The 21,939-nt window shown below is 48.0% G+C and overlaps 2 protein-coding genes across 11 annotated transcripts in view; one reads left to right on the top strand and one right to left on the bottom strand.

Moving 5' to 3' along the window:
* Positions 1-2,230: 2,230 nt before the first annotated feature.
* Positions 2,231-4,636, top strand: LOC123018197 (dual specificity phosphatase 29). Its single transcript, XM_044420054.1, has 3 exons — positions 2,231-2,406; positions 3,285-3,505; positions 4,338-4,636. Exons 1-3 carry the CDS (start codon positions 2,231-2,233, stop codon positions 4,634-4,636), a joined length of 696 nt encoding a protein of 231 aa, XP_044275989.1.
* A 3,746-nt stretch (positions 4,637-8,382) lies between these two features.
* KAT6B (lysine acetyltransferase 6B) overlaps positions 8,383-21,939 on the bottom strand; it is a 109,554-nt gene continuing 95,997 nt past the window's right edge. For all 10 annotated transcript variants that reach the window (XM_044420240.1, XM_044420244.1, XM_044420245.1 and 7 more), the window contains 4 exons: positions 20,112-20,271; positions 18,747-19,049; positions 17,419-17,710; positions 8,383-12,370 (listed from right to left, as the gene is read on the bottom strand). In XM_044420240.1, the coding sequence (XP_044276175.1) occupies positions 9,879-12,370; positions 17,419-17,710; positions 18,747-19,049; positions 20,112-20,271 (3,247 nt within the window). In that variant the 3' untranslated portion in view covers positions 8,383-9,878. The remainder of the gene's footprint in view (positions 12,371-17,418; positions 17,711-18,746; positions 19,050-20,111; positions 20,272-21,939) is intronic.

Below are 21,939 nucleotides of genomic sequence, written 5' to 3'. Positions count from 1 at the left end.
GCGAGCTAGAGAAAGCCGGCCCATTCCATGCTCACCTTAACAGCAGACAGTTGCGCAGAGAGTTGGATGCCTGCGATTGTCTCCTCAGCATTATCACAACTATGGATGCTGTTTCAGCCAACCATTTGTTATACTAGAGTTACATTCATGTACACCAAAATTTTGCAACTGGAGGGATGCTCTTCGGATCGAGACCTCAGCAAAGTAACAAAGAGTTCAGAGGAAGGGAATTGGACATTCCTTGCCAATAATGTTCACAATCTTGCTGTTGATGGCAATCCCAAGGCCCAGCCACTGGGCTTCTTTCCAGGAATTCTGCAAACGAGTCACTAGGATGATAAGGCTAGATCCTTTTCTAAAAGCAAATGTTCCACCAGCCAAAGAGTTGCCTTGCTCACGCAGCTCCTGAAGCCAAACGTCTGAGGATCAGGATTTTAAAAACCGCAGACCAGCTCTTTCACTCCATTGCTGGCTGGGAAGCCCTGCTGCTTCCATTCTAACTTCTGGGAGATCCAGCCAAGGTCTTGCTAAGAGCCCACACCTTACCTGACAGGTGAGTGCCAGGAGCTATTATGGCCTCAGGAAAAGGCGAGCGGTCATATTAGCTTTCGCACAGTGACCCAGGAAAACTGAAAGAACGTTCAAGTGATTCTTTTATTGCAAAGCACAACAGTGGCCAGTTCAACCGTCTTACCCTGAACATTCCATCAACAAAGGACCGCTGCTGGGATCCTTGGACAGAAGCACGTTTTAAGCAGGAGGTACTTACTCATGGCTAGCCAGGCGATTTTCCTTCGCTCGGGGCAAGGAAAGCGACTGCAGCCTGCTCCGCGTAGGGTGAAGGTGCAGGCATGCAAAGGGGCCGGTTCTCACCTTGGCAAACCTCTTCTGGTCTCCCAGATTTCTTTTGCATCACTGAGAACAGACTTGTTGAGAAATTTGGCAAAAGCCATTTCCTGACCTTTCCACAGCCAGAAGAGCTTTAAAAAGTGTGCGTGTGTTGGTGGGACAGAAGGGGTAGCAGGGACAGGAGGGGTCGCCGCCACACCCTTCCTCTGGGACCTCAGAAACAAGCTGCTTGGCTTTGGGCTTGCCACAGGGCTTTCCTCACCCTCGTCCCCAAGAGCGCTTCAGCTCTCCCCTCCAGAGTTCACCGAAGGAGTCAGCCAAACTTCCCCGTTTATCCTGCTTACCACGCTGCGTCCTCCATGACGCGGGCTGGAAGCAGGAACACGTGCTCTGCCAGGGGTCAGGCAGGCCGAAATGCCTATTGTCCGCCAACCCAGTTTAAGGGGTCATCGGAGGGGGTGACTGGTGGGCGCCACGAAGCGGACTCTGAGCGGGCCCCCACCAGCTGGAGAGAGCAAGGGTTGTGCGAATGGCACATGCGCCTGTCACCGAGCAACGGCTCTGCCTCCATCTGTTTGCTGAAACAGAAGAGCAAGGCACGCCACAATCGCGGCTTGGCTGCCAAGAGAGGAACGTGGGAGGAAAGGCGAGCTTCCCACACTCCTCCCGCTGCAGCTGCAGCCCTTCTTGGAGGGGAGGGGGCGGCCTGAACAATGTGGGATGGGTTGTGGGGGGGGGGGGCTGGCACGGGATCAATAGACCCAAATCAGGCAGGTTTCCAATGCAGATAGTTATATTGCTCTGCACACTTCTATTCAAGTATCAGATAACTGGCTGTTTTTTAGCAAATAAAGCCATATGAGGATGATGAAGATGAGGGTGATGACAGTGAGTACTTATCTCACTTTTTTCCTGAGGTACTCAAGACAGCTGGGGGATGCATCTGCCAATGCCATTTATTTTCCCTTTCCCTATTTTCTTCAGAGACAGACTGCAGCAAATTAAGCTATGAAATGACATCTCTGAGGGAAAAGCCACTTCTGAGTGATGGAACGACTCCCTCAATCAGTATTGCCCTTCCTCAGAGTGGACAGAGATGTTCACCCCACTTTTAGAGTAGCCCCCCTCCAAAAATAAACTCCTCAAAATGAGATGCTTTTTGCTAGAGTGACAAATTGTCACGTGAACTGCCTCCCTGTGCCCTCCACATTTTTACTCAGTCCTTAGAAAGGAGCTTGCTCAGCGACAACAAATGCTACCAGGGCGGGGGGGGGGAGGCTATTTGTGGGTGCCGCTTCCTGGCCTCACCTTCTGCTTGTCGTTGCGTTGCAGGGTTTTCACTGGGACTTCTCTCGAGTTGGACGTAGGCTCTTGAGGCCAGATGGCTTCGGCTGCCCTGAAATCTGGAAAAAGAAGTGCTTACACAGCAGTCAAAGTCGATCCTGACGGGGACTACTGTACGCCCGGCGCATTTGACTTAGAGAGGCTGTTCTGGAAAGGCAGCCCGAAGTACACCCATGTCAACGAAGTCTGGCCCAACCTCCACATAGGAGACGAGTAAGTGATGGCAAACGCACCTCATTCGCAGCATCCAAAGCTCCGACCGTGGGGACCGTGGGCGTCCTAACTGGATCCCACTGAAGGCATCGCAATCTGGGGCCCTGCCGTGGACATGCGGGGCCCGGCTGGATCTGGAGAGCCATCCCTGAGCTGCCGGGAGAGGAAGTGGGGTGCGGGGAGAACTGGACGGGAATGCTTGGCATGGGAACATGGCCCCTGCCCACGGTAAAGCAAAACAGCCCTGCTTTTCCCCACGCCTTGCACCTTTGGAAAATGCTAGATGCCGGACACTTCCCAGCAGGGCTCGGGACATTCTGTATCGGAAGGCACGCAGGTGCTTTTGTGCTGCCCTCTCGCACGCTGCGGACGGTGTTGGCCTGCAGCCAGAACCTGGGCAAGGCTGCCAGTCTGTCAAATGACCGCCACATGGAAAGGCAAGAGACGGGGGCTCTCCAAGCTCCCAGCAGCCTCCCTGTCTCCTCTGGAGAGGATGGTATGGAGCCGCAGAGGTGCAGGAGCAGCGAGTCTGTCCAGTGAGGCCAAATTCAACCTGGGGAAAGCTCCCGGGGTGCCGTGTCAGATGAAGCCATCAGCAGAACACGGCAAAGACAGCCGTGGAGGGGCAAACATCCCCAAAAGGCCAGCTCATGTAGTTGCCAAGCCCCGTGGTCTTCCTTAAGCACCATCAAGTCATGGAGTGAAGTGAGCCTGGGTGGAGGGACCCTGCAAAGCTGAATTTCCATGTGCAGCCTCCAGCCCTGCAGTGGCTGATTCACACGTGTCCCTCGTTGCCGGCTAAAGCAGTCCTCTGTCCTCGGGTCACCGAACGGGTTTCCCACACTCTTGTCCAACAGCCTTTTCTGTTTCGAAAACAGGAAAACGGCACTGGATCGGTACAGCCTGGAGAAAGCCGGCTTCACCCACGTCCTCAATGCAGCCCACGGCCGGTGGAATGTGGACACGGGGCCAGAGTACTACAGTGATATGGCCATCGAGTACCACGGCGTGGAGGCTGACGACCTCCCCACCTTCGACCTGAGCCAGTTCTTCTACTCTGCAGCCGCCTTCATCGATACAGCGCTTCAGAAGGAGACGAGTAAGGAAAAGGGGGTGCTGGCCTGGCGTTCAGGGCAGGGCAGGGCAGGACAGGCCCCAAGGGCATTGTCCAGCAGGGATGGACAAGGGTGGAAGAAAGGAGGGTCTCTTGCTGTCCCCACTGATCCTGAGGCCCCTGCAGCCCCTCCCTGACTCTCAGCTCAGTGGCTGTGTCCTCCTTTGAAGGGGCTGGTAGAATATCCTCAGAACCATCCGACTCGTCCTCTGCCTCGCGAGTAAAGGATCTCCCCGCCAGCCCAGAGACCACTGCAACGTGGGCATCCATCAGTCACATAAAAATGCAGGTCTCTTTATTAAATTCAAGCACATTCCTGTGGTTTTCCTCATCTCAAGTCATTATAGCTGCCCTCCATCATTGCAAAATTCAGCTTCCTTTGTTCCTTTTCCCATTGTGATACATGCAGCCCAACTTTAAGCGTGTTTACTTGGAAGCAAGTTTCTCTGTATTCAATACTCCTCCCTTCTGTGCATGTCTGAACTGAAAAACCTAAGGGTACAGTACAGACATCAGAAGGACCAAAATAGGACCTTTTTAAAAAGTGTGCTTTTCTTCACTTGAATGCTGAGTGACTTACAGCTGGAACCTCTGCATGTTTACAAAAAGCAAGTCCCACAGAGTTCACTGCACCAAATTTGCCGATCAGCCATTGCCTGTCCTTGGCTGAGCTGACGTCTCAGTCGAGGGCTCAGTCCAGGACAGCTGACCTTAACTTCCATGCCGTAGGCTATTGCAAAACGTGACCTGCCCAGGAGAGGGGAGTGAAGGGGCGCTTGCGGTCGAGGTTCTGAACGGGCTGTCTCCACTTCCACAGACAAGATTCTGGTCCACTGTGCCATGGGGCGCAGCCGCTCAGCGGCCCTGGTTCTGGCTTACCTGATGATATACAAGAACATGACCGTGGTGGACGCCATTGCCCAGGTGCTCCAGCACAGGTGCATTCTCCCGAACCGTGGCTTCCTGAAACAGCTCAGAGAACTGGATATCAAGTTGGCCCTGGAGAGAAGGGATGCCGCGAATGGGACGGACAGTAGCACGGAAGAGGAAGCCTGCCCTGGGATGGAGAGGCTGCATCCCGACCTTTCCAGAAAAGAAGTAGCTAAAAGAGAATAAGAGTATTTGAAACGGTTAGGTGAAGAGAGTCATTTGTTACTGGGGGGCATGCAAGGGGAGACATCAATAATCGGTCCATTGACTTAATGGCATTTTCAGCTTGAAAGTCCAAAGAGCAGGCGAGAAAGAGAGCGGAGCAACCTTAACGGGAGCCTGGGATGCACAGCAAAGACGACTCTGCCTGAAATGCCGCTCGTCAGAGCTCTCCGTCCCAGTGAATCCCATACCTCGTGTTCAAAGATAAATACACCACATCTAAAAGGAAGGGCCAGCTGGGATTTGCAGGGATCCCCTGCTGGAAATAAGGGGATCATTTAATATTATGGGCTGGAGGCAGAACAACTGCTGTCATTTGCAGAAAAAAAGAGAGGTGCCTGCAACATGTTGGCAGGAGCTACCGACTGGTTAGCTGGACCTTGTCACTTGTCTCTAGCTGGACTTTTTGTAGGTAGATCTTAATAGCATTGCATGGGACACTGATGGGGAGAAAGCAGAGCCGCTTAGGGACTGGCTGGGTGGATGTCAGTGGGAGAAGCCAATTCCTAAGGTGTCTTGGTCTCTGAACTTTCAGGAATCCACAGGATAACACAAGCAGACACCGAGACCAGAAAGGAGTAGGCAAGTCAAGATTAAATAGGCCCGGAGGTGCAGGCTGCAGCCTTTGGGACACAGAAAACAGTCTTGCAGCTAAATTTTGGAGCAACAGAATTGTCTAGGCTGCTTCTAGTCTGGAACACTCCCGTCTGGAAGTCACTGGGGCATGAACAGCCAGGTCAGTCTTTTCCAGGCAAAGCAACAGCTGGTGAACCAGACAAAACGCATTAAAAATACTCTCAGTCACCACCAATGTGGGGGTTAGATTGCCAGGTCCCTGTTGGATGGAGCAACTTTTCTGCTGCGGTACCTGTCTGCTAAGATCAGAGGAAAGGCAGCAGAGGGTGCTGCCATAAAGTTGCTCCCACAGGGAAGGAGCAACCACTGAGGAACCCAGGGCAGAGGTGCTGTAGGCATCCTGCCAAACATACTGCTGGTCCCAACCATCTCAAGTTTAGAATGCAGGTCTTATTGCAATACCTACAGGAAGTATACAGCTAAAGATGTAGCAATCCTGTTATGGGAATACTCAATCTACATATATTTTGAGTCACGTGTTGCAGAAGGATTTCTATGCACTTACGCTCTGCAGAGGATCCCAAGAACAGCTAGTCAGCAGACAAACCTTTAGTATTTCTGTGTACTAAACCTCCAGATACACACAGAGTGCTGTTGCAGCAGTGTTACCAGTGCAATTAACAAAACTGGTTGGATGCCTGAATCCCCCAGGAAGGCATTCCGTTTGTGCCAGGGACTCTTTTTAACCGCCCTCCAAGTTCTTTGAGGCTCACATGCAGAAACTGAAGCCTTGCAAAGCAATAGTTTACAGAAGTCCATTCTGAAAGCCACGTTTTCTGTGCAAAACTCCAGGTGTACCTGCTTCAAAGAAAAGTCCCAAGTTTTACAGAAACCAGCAACACAAACCCAAATTAGCTTGTTTTTATTTTGCAGTGAAGTATCAACAAGTCCTTCCATTGCCCCTAAACTCTTTAAAACTATTTAAAAAGTTATGTTTCATGCAGGTGCTCTATTTTTTTTTTTTTGAAATACACCTCAATGAAAAGTATTATTTCCATGTGGTAGCTTGTATTATAAAATTACTGCCAGGGCAAAGTTGTTGAACACAAAGTGGCCAGACTCACATTTAATTTCATTAAGGAGAGGTTTGGAATTTGGAAAAACAGCAGCAGCAGCACTAGTTAATATGTCCACGCTTGAGAGCTGCCTGGAAAACACTGTACAGCCACAGATCAGATTCTTAGAAATTGGCCCTTCTTCTTCAAGAACTCTAGGATGGCTACCATCTGGGCCCAGGGATGTATTAACTGTTTGACAACAAGGCTGAGAAGTTCATCTTTTTCCTTAGACTCTCTTGACTGACTCCATCAGTTCAGGAAGAGCTGTCTGCTCTGGATCCTCATTTAGGAAGAGCAATGAAAATAATTCATCCAGCTTCTCTGTAAACTCTCTACCCTCCTTTAATTCTTTTATTATCCAATGGTCCACCTGCCTCTCTAGCAGGTTTCTTTCTTCTGATCTAGTTAAAGAATTCTTTATTGTTGGTCTTGAGGTTGTCAGTGACGGGCTCCCCACAATGCTTCTTTGCTTCTTCCTTGAGCAAGCTTGTGCTCCTGCTCATTTTCCTGATTTGGGCAAGACTTCTTTTTCTTGAAGGCAAGCGTCTTCTAAGAGCTACCCTGCCTCTGTTTACTAACCATGCTGGTGACCTTTCAGACTTCATAGTACATTTCCCAACTTGTGGTGTGCATGCTATTTATGCCTTTATTATGGTTTTGAATACTCTCCAGCTATTTTGAAGGACTTAACCCTCTTGACCTCCCTTTTCAACCTTTTTTTTTTTTTTTTTACCAGTTCCCTTGTTTTAGAGGATTTTCCTCTTTTTAAGGCAAATGCAACTGTGTTGGACCCCTTCAGCTACCTTCCACCTAAGAGTAGATTAAACCTGAAAGCACCATGGCCACTGTTCCCAACTGGCCAAACGACGTTTACATCCTGTACTGTGTCTTGCACATAGGGCGAAATCCAGGATTGCCTTCCCTTTGGTTGGTTCCATGCCCAGCTGTTCCAGAGCACAGTCATTCAGGGCACTGAGAAATGTAACCTCTTTGCCAGAACTGGAGCATACGTTTGCGCAGTGAAAGTAGGCAGTGGAAGTCACCTGTCATTACAGCCCTGCCTTTGAGACCTCCCTATTTCATCATCGGGAAGCCCATGACTGGTGGCCCAGCTGCTCTGGGTCACCTGCCATTATTTTTTTAAAAACCTTTTATATGCTGTCCCTTAGGAAGGCTTGCAATCTCAGGAAGGCTTGCAATCATTAAAATCAAAATACAATAAAACGATCTATAATAATATAAGTAACATATAACCAATACAAATAAAATAAAATAAACTATCTGAACAGTATGCTGGTCACATGAAAGTGGAAAGGAATGTACCATATTACACATGCATGTTACCTGGCAGTCAGTCCTGACGAGCTCTTCAAGCCAGGCTTTGAAGACTGCGGCTCGAGTTAATTCAACCGTTAATGGCTGCCACGAGGCAGCGTCCCGGCGGTCAGCCTGTCTGGCTGGCATCTCTGGCAACATGGCTGCCACCCCCGACGCGTGGCTGAGAGGGATGCAGGGATCCAGCACCAGGCTTGGACCAGTTCAGCACATGCCCCAAAGCAAGAACTAAAGGCTGGCGGAAGATCTGTGAGGGCGTCTCCACGCCCACAGGCTGCTCTGCACTCACCGTTCAGACAGCACGCTCGTCCTACCTGGCCTGCTGCTCTTCCAGTGGATGAACCACCCGGGAAAGATTGCTCACTATTATGGTGTAAAAGCGGCTATGAGGAGCGGTGGTGCGCGAGGACGGCCCCTTCCCCTCCCTCAACAGGTGATCGGTCCAACGTGGGCCACAGCCTGGTGATGTTTTCTCAAATGTTCTGGTTCGTTCTTTCTAGAAGAGAGCGCTCTCGTGTTCCTGGCACTCAGGCATCGTGTGCCTCCACATGACGCGGAGCTCCCACTGCCAAAGAGGCTCGCTCAGCTGCCTGCGCTCTGAGCTGCACCCACCGAGCCCGGGGCTGCGGCAGCAGGGCCGAACATGCCCTAGGCACACCAGACCAGGACAAGACACAAGGCTAAAAATGGCTCATCATAATTTATTTTTATGTTAAAATGTACAGCTTGTCTTTGCTTTATTTAAGTGACTGACTAAAAAGGTAACATAAATACAAGAGAGTGTCACTGGGTCTATTTTTATACACGAATCAAGCCACTTCTGGGCTCTTACAGTCACTCTGTACAGGTACAAAGGCTACAAAAAAAGGAAGCCATATAAACAGACACCAATACCTTCTGCTTTTTTTACATGCGCTCTTTATGCGTCATTTGAGCTATTCACACGCTACTGCTCTATTTAGTTTTCTTAAAAAATAACTCCAATATTTTATAAAGATAGAAAAATCTACAGATGGAATGAAAATGTAAAGTTAGAGGCATTTCCATAAAATAGCAACTTTACACCAAATTCACTTTTTTTAAAATCCTGCCAAGTATCCAGATATCTATGAAAATGTTTCAAAAACGTGATACACACTGATATGCTTCATTCAATCAATAAAGGTTTGCATTTTTTTAAAAAATCAACATAAAGAAAACAGTAAGCTGCCTTTTTTTTTCCTTTTTCTCTGGGGAAAAATGTGCCACCAGGACAGAAAAAAGACTTGCCTTGGCACGTAGCACTTCCCGCTCAAGGATGCAATCCATCAGGCCACTCTTCTGGGTCAACCCCATGGAAATGAACCAGATTTGTGCAAGAGCACGTGAACACAAGGGGATTTCCCAGCGGATTGCACTCAAAATGCCTAAACTAATCACAACTGGAATAGCTTTCACAGCTTTTTTTCTTTTCTTTTTTTAAAAAAAACCAGATTTTAAAAATCTAATTAACAAAAATATATTTATTTCTTAAGCCCCTTCAAACTGCTCCCCACCCCACCCCCATCAAGGCAAAAAACACAAATCAAGAGGATGGCTTAGCTTACTGTTAAGCACAACACTTGTACAGTACTACAGAACGCACTGTCACTAACAAAGACATTAGCGGCATGCGAAAGTGTCACCTTGAGGAGCAAAAGAGTCCATGAATACAATGCAAAAAGGCATTTACATGGTGGAGAAGGCGGGGAGGGGCGGGGAGGGGAGGGGCGGGACAGGAGGGAAGCTCACAGTCCAGCACAACATCAGAGTTACTCCAAAACGAAGATGCACATTTCCGATGGGAGCAGGCACATTAGAGTGGCTGTGAGCCACCGGCTTGCTTTGCGTGTCCGCAGAACAAGGAAGAACTTCTGCCTCACTATAGAACATCAGTTATACAAAAGACTGCAAACAAAAACAAGACTGCAGAACAAATAAAAATAAGAGAGAGCACATTTATATAAGGCTTTCTGCTGCATACGTTTTTTTTCTTTTTTCATGGTGCCAACGAATGTTTTTGCATTCACACCGGTTGCTGGTTTTGAAATCATGCTTGCCAAAGGATGTGTTTTTGTGCGGGTCGGGTCCTGGCGCGCCAGTTCGGGACAGCCGCCGGCTCCCCTTCCCTCCCCTCCCCTCGCCTCCCCCACACAGCCCTACCTACGCATGTACGAGCCGTTCAGAGACTGCTTGGACATGCCGGCGTTGATGTAGCCGTGATGTGCCGGAGGGGAGTACATCATGTTGCCGTGCGGGCTGCTCTGCATGGACTGCTGCGCGTACGGCTGGCTCCCCATCATGCCCATCTGCATCTGCACGGGGTACTGGGCGGCCTGGTTCATGTAGCCGTGATTGGCGTGGTAGCCGCCGTTCATCATTGGCTGGGACATGCTGTACCCGTTCATGGCGTTGAGGGTGTTCACGTTCACGTTCACCGAGTTGACATTGTACGCGGGGGCCGGCATCAGGTTCACGCTCATGTTCATGCCGCGCTGCATGGTTAAGGTGCGTGCCGGCCCTTGCATGGCCACGGCCTGCGAGGCGCGCCCGTAGAGCTGTGGCTGGTGGGCGGCGGTGGCGGCTGCCGGCGGCGGCGGCGGCAGGGTCGCCGCCTTAGTCCTTACGGAAATGTGGCCTTTGCCAGGCATCTGGGTCTGCAGCCTCTGGCCGTGGGGCAGGCCGATGTTGGACGCGGCCATGTTCCGCTGCAGAAGGGGCGGCGGCAAGTTCATGGGAGGCGGAGTGAGGTTAGGGGGCGGCGTCATCGTGGCCTGGACCTGGCCTCCTCCTGGCACTGGGTGAGGAGACTGAGAAAGCTGGACCAGTCCCGTGCTGCTGAGAGGGGCGGGCAAGGAGGCACTATTTGCATAGGAAGTGACAGCGGCCGAGTGGCTGTAAGGCAAGGAGTGGTCCATCAGCGTGTTGGTCAACTGCTGCAGCTTGGCGAGGCTGAAGGTGGCGGACGGCTGCGGGTAGTGACCCGCCGCAAACTCGCCCTGGCCCATCCTCTCGTACAAGCCGAGGTTGGCGCCGCCGGCCTCTGCCATGTCGTTCAGCTGCATGGGCGGGCTGAAGTGCGCGGCCATGCCGCACTGCGGAAGCGGCTGGCTGCTGCTGGGGGGCCGCTCGACGGCGCAGCCCTGTGGGGACTTCACGCTGCAGGGCGGGGGCGAGCCGATGCTGGCGCTGGGCATCATGCTGCAGCTGCTGCTCCCGCCGCCGGACATCTGCTGGGTCACGGCACAGCTGCTCTGCGTCATGTTGCTGGAGGTGAGGCTGCTGTACGAGCAGCTGCTCTGCGCGGAGCCGCTGCCACAGAGGCCACTGCCCAGCGTGGAGTCGTAGCTGCTCGGGTTCTCGTAGTTCTCGGTGGTGCTCTCAATGCTGCCCAGGTCGCTGAACCCACTGTCCACGACCTGCTGCGAATGGTCAGAGACAGAGGGGACGTCCATCATGGGGCTGGTTTCCATGTTCTGCAGCGAGGGCACCGAGATGGCGCTCGGGTCGGGACTGATCTGAGCATAGCTGGTTTCCAGCGGAGGCACATTTGGACTGCTGACAGAGTGGACTGACTGGCCGGGATGGGACTGGACGGACGAGATGGGGCTGCTGTGGCCGGACGGCTGGCAGTCATCCCCCAGCGTGGCCATCTGTGGGCTCTGGTCTGCGTTGGAGTAGGTCTGCAGGCTCCGACAGGCCTCCTGAGTCTCCGCAGAGTCCTGAAACGCTTCTGCCTCCTCCGCTGCCTCCTGTGTGAGGGACTTCACTGCCTGGACAGTCTCGGAATCGATCTCTCTGGCTTCTGCATTTGTGTCCTTAAATGCAGGATGCAGTTCATTACCGTCTGTCTGGTTTGGCTTTTCTGTACTTGCACCGCTGGACTCGGAGCCAGGCTCCACAGCAGCAGGACGCTCTTTATGGGCGCCGTCGTACCCAGCCGCGAGAGCAACCCCACAGTCCATTAAATCCCCCGCATCCGATCTGCCACTCTGCTCACTGGTGTCTAAAAAAGTCTCCTGAGCCTCGAGTGCTTTTTTGAGAGCTTCCCCGGATCCTGCCTCCTGTGCCTCGACTGCCCCTGCACCCATGTGGCTCTCGTCCTCATCATCAGCATCATGATCCTCATTGTGGGCTTGCTCCTCCTCCTCCTCCTCCTCTTCCTCCTCCTCCTCCTCCTCCTTTACATGCTCAGGTGCATCTTTCTCCATTTCTGTTCCATTTTGCTGACCTTCATCTTGACTACTCACACTTCTGTCCTCTTCTGCTATGTTGTTCTTCTCCACTTCTAGTAAACTATCTTCTGCTTTTCCTGCTTCGGGTAACTCCAGAGACGCAGCATTTCTGGCCTCGTCCACATGTGGTGGAACGCTTTCGGGGGTTTTCAGCTCTTCCGTGGCACTAGAGGCTCGAGATGCACTGTTCTCTACCATCTCCTTTGACTCCTCTGCCATTGCCTGATAGTCAGGTTCCATAGGTGTCTCTGGCGGAGTGTACAAATTAAGCTTAAAGCCCGGCTTTCTCTCTTTGTTTTGCCTCCATTTGGATTGGCACTGCTTCATGCCTTTCGGCCACCCTTGTTTACCCACTGCAGGTTCCGGATTGTCTTTACCACCATCTTCCAGCATAGCTACATTCTCTTCCATGTCAACTGTGGGGTATCAAGAAGAAAAGACAAGAGAACACATTACTCAAACACAAGGTCATCCATAACTGGCTTATAAAAATGCCTTTGAGCAAGTAGGTCCTGCTCTAGATAGTCATATTCTAATAATATTTACAACAGCAGTATGAACCGCTTTACTATTATTATACACCACTTTATTACAATTTTAAAGCTGGGCATTAATATTAGCTATACTAAATTCCTGTTGCTTTCACAGAGGCATGCACACGCGGGGATCACTACAGCACACGTCTCCCAGTCTAACCAGTGAGTGAATCCAAACTCACTCTGGCCCACTACTGGAGAGTATGCAATTTATTCACCACTCACATGAACAAACACGCCACATCACTGCCCACCATGCTTTTGCTGACTTTTTAAAAGAAAGATAATACCAAGCTAAAGAAAAAAGAAGATGGAGTCTAAAAGATGCGATGGAATTACAAAAACCAGACAGGACACGAAAAAACGTAAAGATTCACAGCAGTAGCGGTTCTATAAATCATCTGAACTAACTGCTTCATATAGTATCAGAAATATCCAAGTAATCTTGCTTCAAAAAGGAGATCACATAATATGTTTTCTATTTACAAAGTAATAAACAAGTACCATTTTATGTGGAAAGTGTCTGTTTTAGCACTGAATGCATATTCTGAAGTTATGTGCGGGGGAAGTTGAGCATTGTTTTGACAAGCACCTCTGGCCAGCCAGGTTCTGAGAAGTCTGTCAAGCACATGTCCGTCTAACTCCCAGCCAAGTCTGCGCGCTCCCCAATTGCAAAGATGATGGACACCTTGGCATTTGTTTTAAGAAAGCTTACCTAGAAAAGCAAATGTCTGAACCAGGCCCAACTTGCCATCTTCAAAAATAGTTAACAGTTGTAAACATCTGTCAGCAGTAAGCGAAACATATCTTTGCATGCATGCATGTAGCTATGAAAACCACAATGTTTAATATCTGTTGCTCTTTTGTAGTTGTAAAACATTCAATATATGTTGGAATATAGAAAATAACAGCAGCAGCATCATTAGAATAACTGTACTAAGAAGCAATTCCCTGCAGGAAGGAACACATGTGAAAATACAAAATTCAGAGATTCTGGCCTCCTCTACCTCACAAACATTGGCTGTAAAATCCATATGGGTTTTTGCATTTGGTCATGTTTTGAACATGTTTTGCTCCAATAGAACACCCCAGTGGAGGAAAACTCTGCAAAAGCTAGCCTTAGCCCTAGGTTTGTCTGGCATGTGCAACCGCCCCCACTCCCCCCATGCTTTTTAAAAGCCAGCAAAATCTGCAGAGGCAGCAGTTCTCTGTGAGGTTCTAGACAGGAAAGCACCTGCCTCTACTGAGCCCCCCGATGAGGGAGCCACCTCAATTCATCACTCAGTACAGCTATACAGACCAAGCAGGGCTCATGCCAGGCCATTGGATGGCTGATGCTCTCCAGTGGATCTTAAACATTGTCCATTATATGAACTAAATTTATTGGTTTCTACTGCATCCTTACATGCTTTGTAAGTTTTTAATCAGGTGGGATGGCACTATGTGCTCAGTTTTAATAAACAGGCATGGCCGCGTGTTTCCAGCCATGTGCTGCCTCAGAAGCATTATTACTCTAGAGAAATAAATGGACTCTCTACCTGTACAAGTGCACAGGGGGCAAGACATGGGTGCCCACTTGCCCTTCTTCTTTTCTGCCATTGCTCCAAGGCCCAGGGCACCAACCGTTTACTCTAAAATGAAGTAATTCATGACAGAGCACCCCAGCCACTTGATTAATCTACTTCTTTCCAATCCCGAAACAGCTGTACAAGCACTAAAAGAAACAATGACCACTGTCCAACACCACGCTGGTCTTAAAGTAAATTTCAACGAATCAGACTTACTTTGCCAACCATTACCATTTCAAACCCAAAAGAAACTTCAAAATATATCCCAACTGTCTTTGAGATACTCCTTCTGAAAATACTGGGGCATTCAAAAGAATAATGGTTAGTGCAATGGAACTACACGCCTGTTTTAAAACAGATGAAACTTGAAACTTGGACTAATATGAGGTTATCTATTTGGAGCCACACTGTCTCTGTTAAAATTATGATTCTGCCCTAACTTGTTTACCTTTTTCACATTATTCCCTTCCCCAGAAGTTAACGAAATGGACCACTGGTGACTATTCCTATTCATCAACAAAGGGGAAAAGACCAGATTAATTACCAGTGCAGTCAAATGAAGGAAAGATTTGCTATACCCAATTTACAACTGTATTTTGTTTCCTTCCCAATTAACAAGCAACAAGCATACTAAAAATCGTATAGCCATATCCCGGGCTTCTATGGAAAGGTAAATAACACCTTCCCAGACCTAGCGCTTCTGATCAAGAACCTTGCCAGCATGGCACAGAGTAAGTGAGAAACCCCTTCCATACTGCAGCATTCAAAATTTAGGAAGCATGGGCAAAATATTTGCCAGTGCCACAGCCACTGTGGCACAGCGCGTAGGGTTAGGATTAGACTCAGGAGATCTCGGTCCTAGTCCCTGCTTGGCCAGCATGTTTGTTTGTTGACTAAATGCCAGCCACTGACTCTCAGCTCCCCCTACTTCACAGGGTTGTTGCAAAGAGAGGAGGATTATGTAAGCTGCCCTGGGTTCCTCGCAAGAAAGACCTTAGAGCTTGATGGGATGACCCTGGGTTCAAGTGTTATGGGAGAGGTGGGGAAATGCTCCCCCCCCCACTTTCTCCACACCATGCAGAATTTGAAAGCCCTTTATCATGTCTCCCCTTCCTCGCCTTTTTTCTAAGCTGAACATTCCCAGTTGTTGCAGCTGTTCCTCACGGGGGAGCTGCTCCACCCCCTAGTCACTTACGCTGCTCTTTTTGCAAGGCACCACGTCCCTTTTCAGGTAAGGTGGCCAGAACTGAATGCAATATTCCACGTGTGTTTTCACCCAGGATTTGTAAGAGGGAAGTAAAGTTCTGGCAGATGCAGCCTCTGCTCTGTTGCTAATAATGCCCAGCATGGAGTTTGCCTTCCTCACAGCAGCTGCGCACTGGACTGACCTTTTCCTCATCTGTCCGCCACCACCGCCAGATCCCTTTCTCGCTCAGTCACTACTAGCTCTGGTCCCACCAGCGTATACTTGGAGTTGGGTCTTTCTGCCCCAACACGCACTTCTCTACATTTGCTTCTGTTGAACTGCATCTGCCATTTTTTTCAGGATCAATGGGCATAGTTTCTTTCCAAGGAATGCTAAAACAGGCTCAGAAAGGAGCTACTCTACGAGGTCTCTCATGCAACTGTTTAAACTGAAGATTCTTCTTCACTGTAACTGACAGTCTCTTGTAACTTCCAAAAATTGGAATTGTTTCTAGAGCATCTCTGAGGTCTTCGATTTCCATTCATGCTTGTACCTTCCATTCTTTCCTTCCTCCTCTGAAGATGCTATGTAAGAACTGGACCTCTTTCTCTTGATCTAGGCCTTACACTGCACAGCAATGCCCATTTGTGTGACCACAACGAACAGCCAAAGGGATTGCTCTTCTGCTGGACGGCTTCCATCTTTTTTCACTGGGTAGAAGGCACATTTATTACACACATGTTTATGACATGCCTATTACATTCTTCCCTTGGTTTCTCAGTACAGGAAACTCCTCATAAATTTGTCTGATGAGGAAGCTATTTGGGGTTAGGATCCTGCATCAGCATTCCAGTGTTTCAGCCAAATGAATGCACTGAATGATGACAGCTAATGCCACAGCTCTGGTAAAGAGGCTTGTGGAAACCAGGCTGATGAATGTCAAAGATCATGGCTTTGGCTAACTTGTATAGATCTTTTCTCAGAAGCTTGCTTCCTGGTAGCATCTACTGCAGGAGTCTACGACCCACAGGTGGATATCATGTGATACTCCTAGACTAAATGGGAGTGTACAAGCTGGAGATCTGCTGAAAAGAACTAGATTTTGTGGGCTTTAAATAAGGCAACTTTTTCAAAAATCTCCTAGCTTATGAAGGTCTGTGCCCTATCTCCACCCTAAAGCAGTGGAGGATGGACTCTACTCAATGTTAGGCTATTCCAACTGTGGAAGGTTCTTATTGCTTATGTCTTAGACCACCATCTTCACTAGTTGATGAGAGCTATCATTCTCTATCATGTGATCACAAACATTCTCCAAGTGCTTGGGAACTGCATGGTCACATGCCTCTGAATCAAAATCAATGTGTCTTGTCTTTCTTGGCCATTATTAGAAATGGCCATGGCATGTGCTGGGACTTGCATGCTAACTGTACCCCAGTGACACTGTCCTCCTTCCTGTCCAGAGCAAGTCGCAGCCATGTGGCTCCCTCTCTCTCTGCTAAACTTGCAGCGTGAAGTTTCTATTCACCTGCATGTAACTACTTCCTACCTTGCCAACTAATGAGTCTGAAGAAGGGAGGGGAAAGAGACTAATGGAAGGTCAAAGAAAGAGAGATAAGGCAATCCACTCAACCTTTTTGCTAGAAAAAGCAGCACAGCAAAAAACTAAATTTAAAAAGTGTTCTCCTAGTAAACATTAGGATAGCAATTGGAAAATGACAGAAAATTATGGTTAAGCAGTCCTACTCTCATAGACCAGAAGAAGGAGTTATGTTCTCCAAGTTCACTGAAGGAGGACTGATTTTTTCTGATTTGGTAGGAACAAGCCTTCCAACTGCAGCAACATCTCCAACAACATTGGAAAATCAGTTACTGTATACTAAAAGTAACTGTGCAGATTAATTTATCTAAAACAAAAAGTATAATGGAAAGAGAGCAGGCCAAGGCTTCAAAGCTGTAGTTTATTTGAAATGCAAACAGCATGCCAACAAATGTTATCAAGGTTATTGCAAAACTCCATCCTGACCGTAGCTATGAAAGCAGTGCACAAACAGCGGTCCGAGCCACTCGCGTAATCCTACTGATGCTCATTCAGAAGAAAGCTCCACTGAGGTTCATGGGGCTCAGTCCCAGCAGGACACACACAGTGCTGCAGCCCAGACGCACACTGCACTCACCTCTGCATGGAGCGTCGCTTGGGTAACAGTGATTGTCTTTCTCTTTCTCCTCGTCCTCCTCTTCCTTTTCTGCAGACTGACACTGGAAATCTTTGTGAAGGCCAGCCTTTAATTCATCATTTTCTTCATCCACCTCGCAGGTGGGCTCCAGCTGTGTTGCAGGCCGCTCTTCTTCTGAGTTATCAAAGGGCTCGTTCAGAACTTCAGTGGTCTCAGAAATGGTTTCCGTTGTCACACTGCTATTAATTTTCCTGCGCTTACGACCTCTTTTCTTTTTCAGTATGGAAGGTCTCTAAAAATAACATTAAAATGTGAAAGTTTGGCAGAAGAATTAACATCCATCGCACCATTTAGTCCGCTTGGTAGCTCAAATGTTTCTGGCTCTCTGCCCCAGCCAACCTGCCCATAGCCATCCCCTTTCTCCATGTCGCCTCCCCGTCACTCGCACGCTCACCTCAGAAGCGGTGTCCAATGTGCCTCGGAAGCTGCAGTGCACACTGCTAAGAACAAGGTGGCCCCTGCTAGCCAGATTTAGGGTGGCAACTAGCCTGTTTTATTACCAGCCAAGCAAGACTGTGAATCAAACGTTTGCCAGCATGATTAGGCAATAACAAAGACGGGGCGAAAATCTAAAATTTCTCCATTCTAAAACTATGAATTTACTTCATTTAATGCATCAAGAATGGAAGTTTTCAAAAGGAAAAAAATAAGTTGCTTCTTTATAGCTTGGGTATTCACTGAAAGCAATGAAGATCATTCAGTTCCTGCACTGAACTCCACTGAGGTTAAGAAATAATATTGCACTCCAACAGAAAAAAACAAAACAAAACCCCCTATTCTTCAGGTTGCAGAAATTCAGTTCTGCCACAAGCACAACCCTGTGATTCACAACGGTGGACTCTAAACTGTGAGTCAGGAAGTAGGGTGGTAAAAAAGAAGTACTAGTAAGAAAGAAGGAATGTATGACCAAGACCAGAAAATTTTATTTTTGTACCTCTTCATTTACTATACAGATCAAGACAGTGAACTTAGAGCTTAAAAGGAACAGAGAACCATACAGGAATGGCCAATGAATTCAATCAATTTCAATTAACACCCTTTGCAACCAATAGAGGGCAATATTGAAATATAATTATGTGTATTAATAGTAACACTCTGAAGAGAACAAAAGCTACTACAAATACTAGAAACTGCTAAAAGTATAAAAATACAGAAAATATGGCAAAGGGGGAATATTCAAATGCTCAAAAACGTTGAGTGTCATTTTACAGGCAGTATTAGGAAAACAGGCAGTATTAGGAAATCATCACAATTTTTAAGTAACTGACCTTCCTCTTGGTGGCAGGCAACTGGGGCTTTGCCAGCTTTGGAGGAGAATGCTGATGATGCCCATCTGCGTCCTCCTCCTCTTCCTCCTCCTCCTCCTCTCCCTCCTCCTCCTCCTCCCCACTGCTCTCTTTGGGTGGATCTGTGGCTTGCCCTCGCTCCGCTACTACAGTGACATTCTCTGGAGGCCTTGAATACTTGGTTTTAGATTGCACTTTTGCGGGCAATTGCCTACTGGCTCTTGTGGAGAACAGGTCTTGCTCTTCTTTTTCCCAGCAGCTTGCTTGTTCCATCAGTCGTTCCGCCTGAGGGGCAGAGGGGTTAAAACAATGGGCCACTGAAACAGCATCCAGTCATTATTTTTCCAGTTTGCCTTTAAAAAAACTTGAAATACGCAGCCCAGCCAAAGGACACCCAAGCAACAGCATCTCAGCAGTCCTGTTACTGGTTCCTCCATAACAAGCAAGATAACTAATCAAAGGGGACTGCAGTCCAAGAGATCTCTAGCACTATTAGCGAGGCAACAAACAGATGTTAGTTCTTCTGGCACTAAATCAGGTGCAGCGATTTGAGCAACTTTATAAATGTGAACAAACTGAGTGAAACAAGAAACCTCTTAATTCTGAACCCAACTTCATGGGAGACCATGAAGTGATACCAAACATTCCCGCATTTAAATCCACACCCGAAATTCTAAACAACTAGTTTGTAGCTCATCTTTCAATGACTAGCTTAAACCATTTTGCGTTCCTCTTAGAACTGTGTGTGTGTGTGTGGGGGGGGGGGGCTTTGTTCATGCCATCAGGATAAGCCTCCCATTCTTTCTACATCCAAGACTAAATCCTCGTCCCTTTCTTTCAAGCACTATCTGGGCTTGCTGTTTTAATTTTTTCTGCCCATTCTTCTTATTGCTTCCTTTGCCAAGATTTCATTTTAGATCACATGGTGCCTGTCTTCTCTTTCCTGAACCTTAACCTCAAACCCCACATTCCATGTGGCCTTTGGGTTACCGTTAGTCCTCAACCCAATCTGAAATGAAGCCTGATTTGCTCACATTTATCTCCTCGGGTTTGATTCTTTTGCCTATTCTCCCTGCCTCACCTCAATCATCCCCGCCCCCATTTGCTTTAGATCATACGGTGTTTGGGGAAAGAACCTGCTTTTGCTTATGCTAACGTATATGCAGTGCAATGCACACCAATGGAGCCAGATAAATAAATCAAAAATATGCTGCCTCCTGACCATCTTGCCACATGAGTAGCCACGGCAGCTCAAGATAACTTAGTACATTATGCCAGTCCTCTTTGGCAGATCCACTTCTATAAACATTTAGGATGTGGTTGCCAGACTTATACATCTGCTATTACCTCTTTTTCAGCTTCTCTCTCTTCCTCAGAAACCGCTGCGTTAGGAACTAAAGGGGGGTTCCACCTCAACTTTTCTGGATCTACTTCGTTGATGCGTGGATTGGTTTTCAGTTTCTCCATGTGGCTTGAGATCAGTTTCTCCCTTCTAATTACTATAAATCTACAATTTAAACATATCTGATATTAGGATAAGAATATACAAATAACCAAATGGGAGTGAACATAAAGCTGTAGCAGGCTTGGATCTGGGTTGGACATTTATCCTTTATTTATTAAATGTATATCTGTCCTCTCCAAAGAATGTACCCAAGGCGGTTAACAGCATGTGGCATGGAAGTTGTTTCTGCCAAGCCATTACTCCTGTGCCTGAAGCAGCCTCCAGTCCACCGGCAGGCAAGAGGGCCACGGATTCAAGCATAGGATCATTGTTAGGAAAACAGAAAAGATCTAGACAGGTGACTCACCACTGTCATGTAGTACAAACCAGCATGATGCTTGGTGAAACACTACTATTAAACTGTTCAGACTGTGCGAACCAATCCACTTTTTCTCTACTGAACCCCCTCTAAGGTGCCCACACACAAAACAATGAATCTATAGGAAGGTAGGGAAATATTGACCTTACTGGCATTTTTTTCTTCTCCATGAAGTCAAGAGGGCATCCAGGTTTAGATCAAGTCCCTCCTTTGGAACCATGTACACAGGAACAGTATGGGGGGGAAGCAAATAATGGGTAACCGAGTTTTCAAGTCTTTAGGACCAAGCCCTTCAGCTCCCAAACATCGTTTCAGCATGGTGGAGTCCATATTTTAATGCCTGGTATATGCAGGGCTTTTTTTGTCATCAAACGCACCAGAACAGCGTTCCGGCACCTTTTTTTCCAATGGATTTTACGAAGTGATTTTGAATGGTAGCAGATCAGCAGCAAACCTCATTAACATAGTGCCTGCAGGTTGCTTTTGTGTCTGCTATCTGCTATCTGAAAGTGAGATAGTGAGGGCGCTGCTCTCTCGGCTTGGGATGCTCCGCTGTTTGTGTGGTCGCGCGCTTACTGCCGGTGACGTGAGTGCTGGCACCTTCTTTTTTTACAAAAAAAAGCACTGGGTATATGTATGTTTGCAGCCTAACACATAAGCTATAGGGAAGAAGGGCACATTTTCCTCAAAGACAGAAGCAAGAGCCATTCCTCTCACCAGTGGGCCGGGCATCTTCTGAGGCACAGACACCTGTCCACATTCCAGCAGTCCCCTGACTGTGCTGACAACTAACACTTTTTTTCTTTTACACTAGAGTGACTGTGCTGAAAGAAACCAAGTACGGTGCTTACAGACAGGCTTTGCCTGATCTGCACAGCGCTTTCAGCACCACAGAGATGTTTAAGGCGTGCCACTTCCTCTCAGACTGAAGACAGAAAAGTGGGGAAATGAGCTCTTGAGCCATGCAAAAGAAGCACTAGTCTTGGGAATAAAAAGCAGCTGTGGGCAAGAATGACCTTGCACATTTTTCACAGTAAATTCTCATTCTGACGTAAGAAAGAGTTTGAAAGAGAAGTAAGAAAGAGAAGAGTAAGAAAGAGAAGAAGCGTCAGCGCGTAGAAGTTCACACCAGTGTCTAAGCAAGGCTCACAGAACATTTTCCACATCCCATAATGATGCATAGCTGTGGGAGAGATGAACTCTTTGATGGAATCTTTTAATGTGCTGTGATCAGTAATTAGCTCCTATGTACCAAGAAAAAATAGTTCTGTCAGCACAGCCTGAATCTTTGAATATTTATGGTGGCCTTACCAAGAGGTCACCTGCCTTGTTGAGAACGTATCTGTTCTCCG

This window comes from Varanus komodoensis, unplaced genomic scaffold (assembly GCF_004798865.1).
Source record: "Varanus komodoensis strain SLA01 unplaced genomic scaffold, ASM479886v1 scaffold11, whole genome shotgun sequence".
In the NCBI taxonomy this organism is placed as follows: Eukaryota; Metazoa; Chordata; class Lepidosauria; order Squamata; family Varanidae; genus Varanus; species Varanus komodoensis.
The sequence above is the reverse complement of the archived record's forward strand: the minus strand, read 5'-3'. Positions and strand labels throughout refer to the sequence as shown.

What these genes read in the sequence shown, in the direction of transcription:
- LOC123018197 (XM_044420054.1), top strand. Translation starts at nt 2,231, where the DNA reads ATGGCTTCGGCTGCCCTGAAATCTGGAAAAAGAAGTGCTTACACAGCA. An exon ending in AACCTCCACATAGGAGACGA is followed by an intron (nt 2,407 to 3,284) that starts GTAAGTGATGGC and finishes TTTCGAAAACAG; the next exon opens with GAAAACGGCACTGGATCGGT. An exon ending in AGCGCTTCAGAAGGAGACGA is followed by an intron (nt 3,506 to 4,337) that starts GTAAGGAAAAGG and finishes CCACTTCCACAG; the next exon opens with ACAAGATTCTGGTCCACTGT.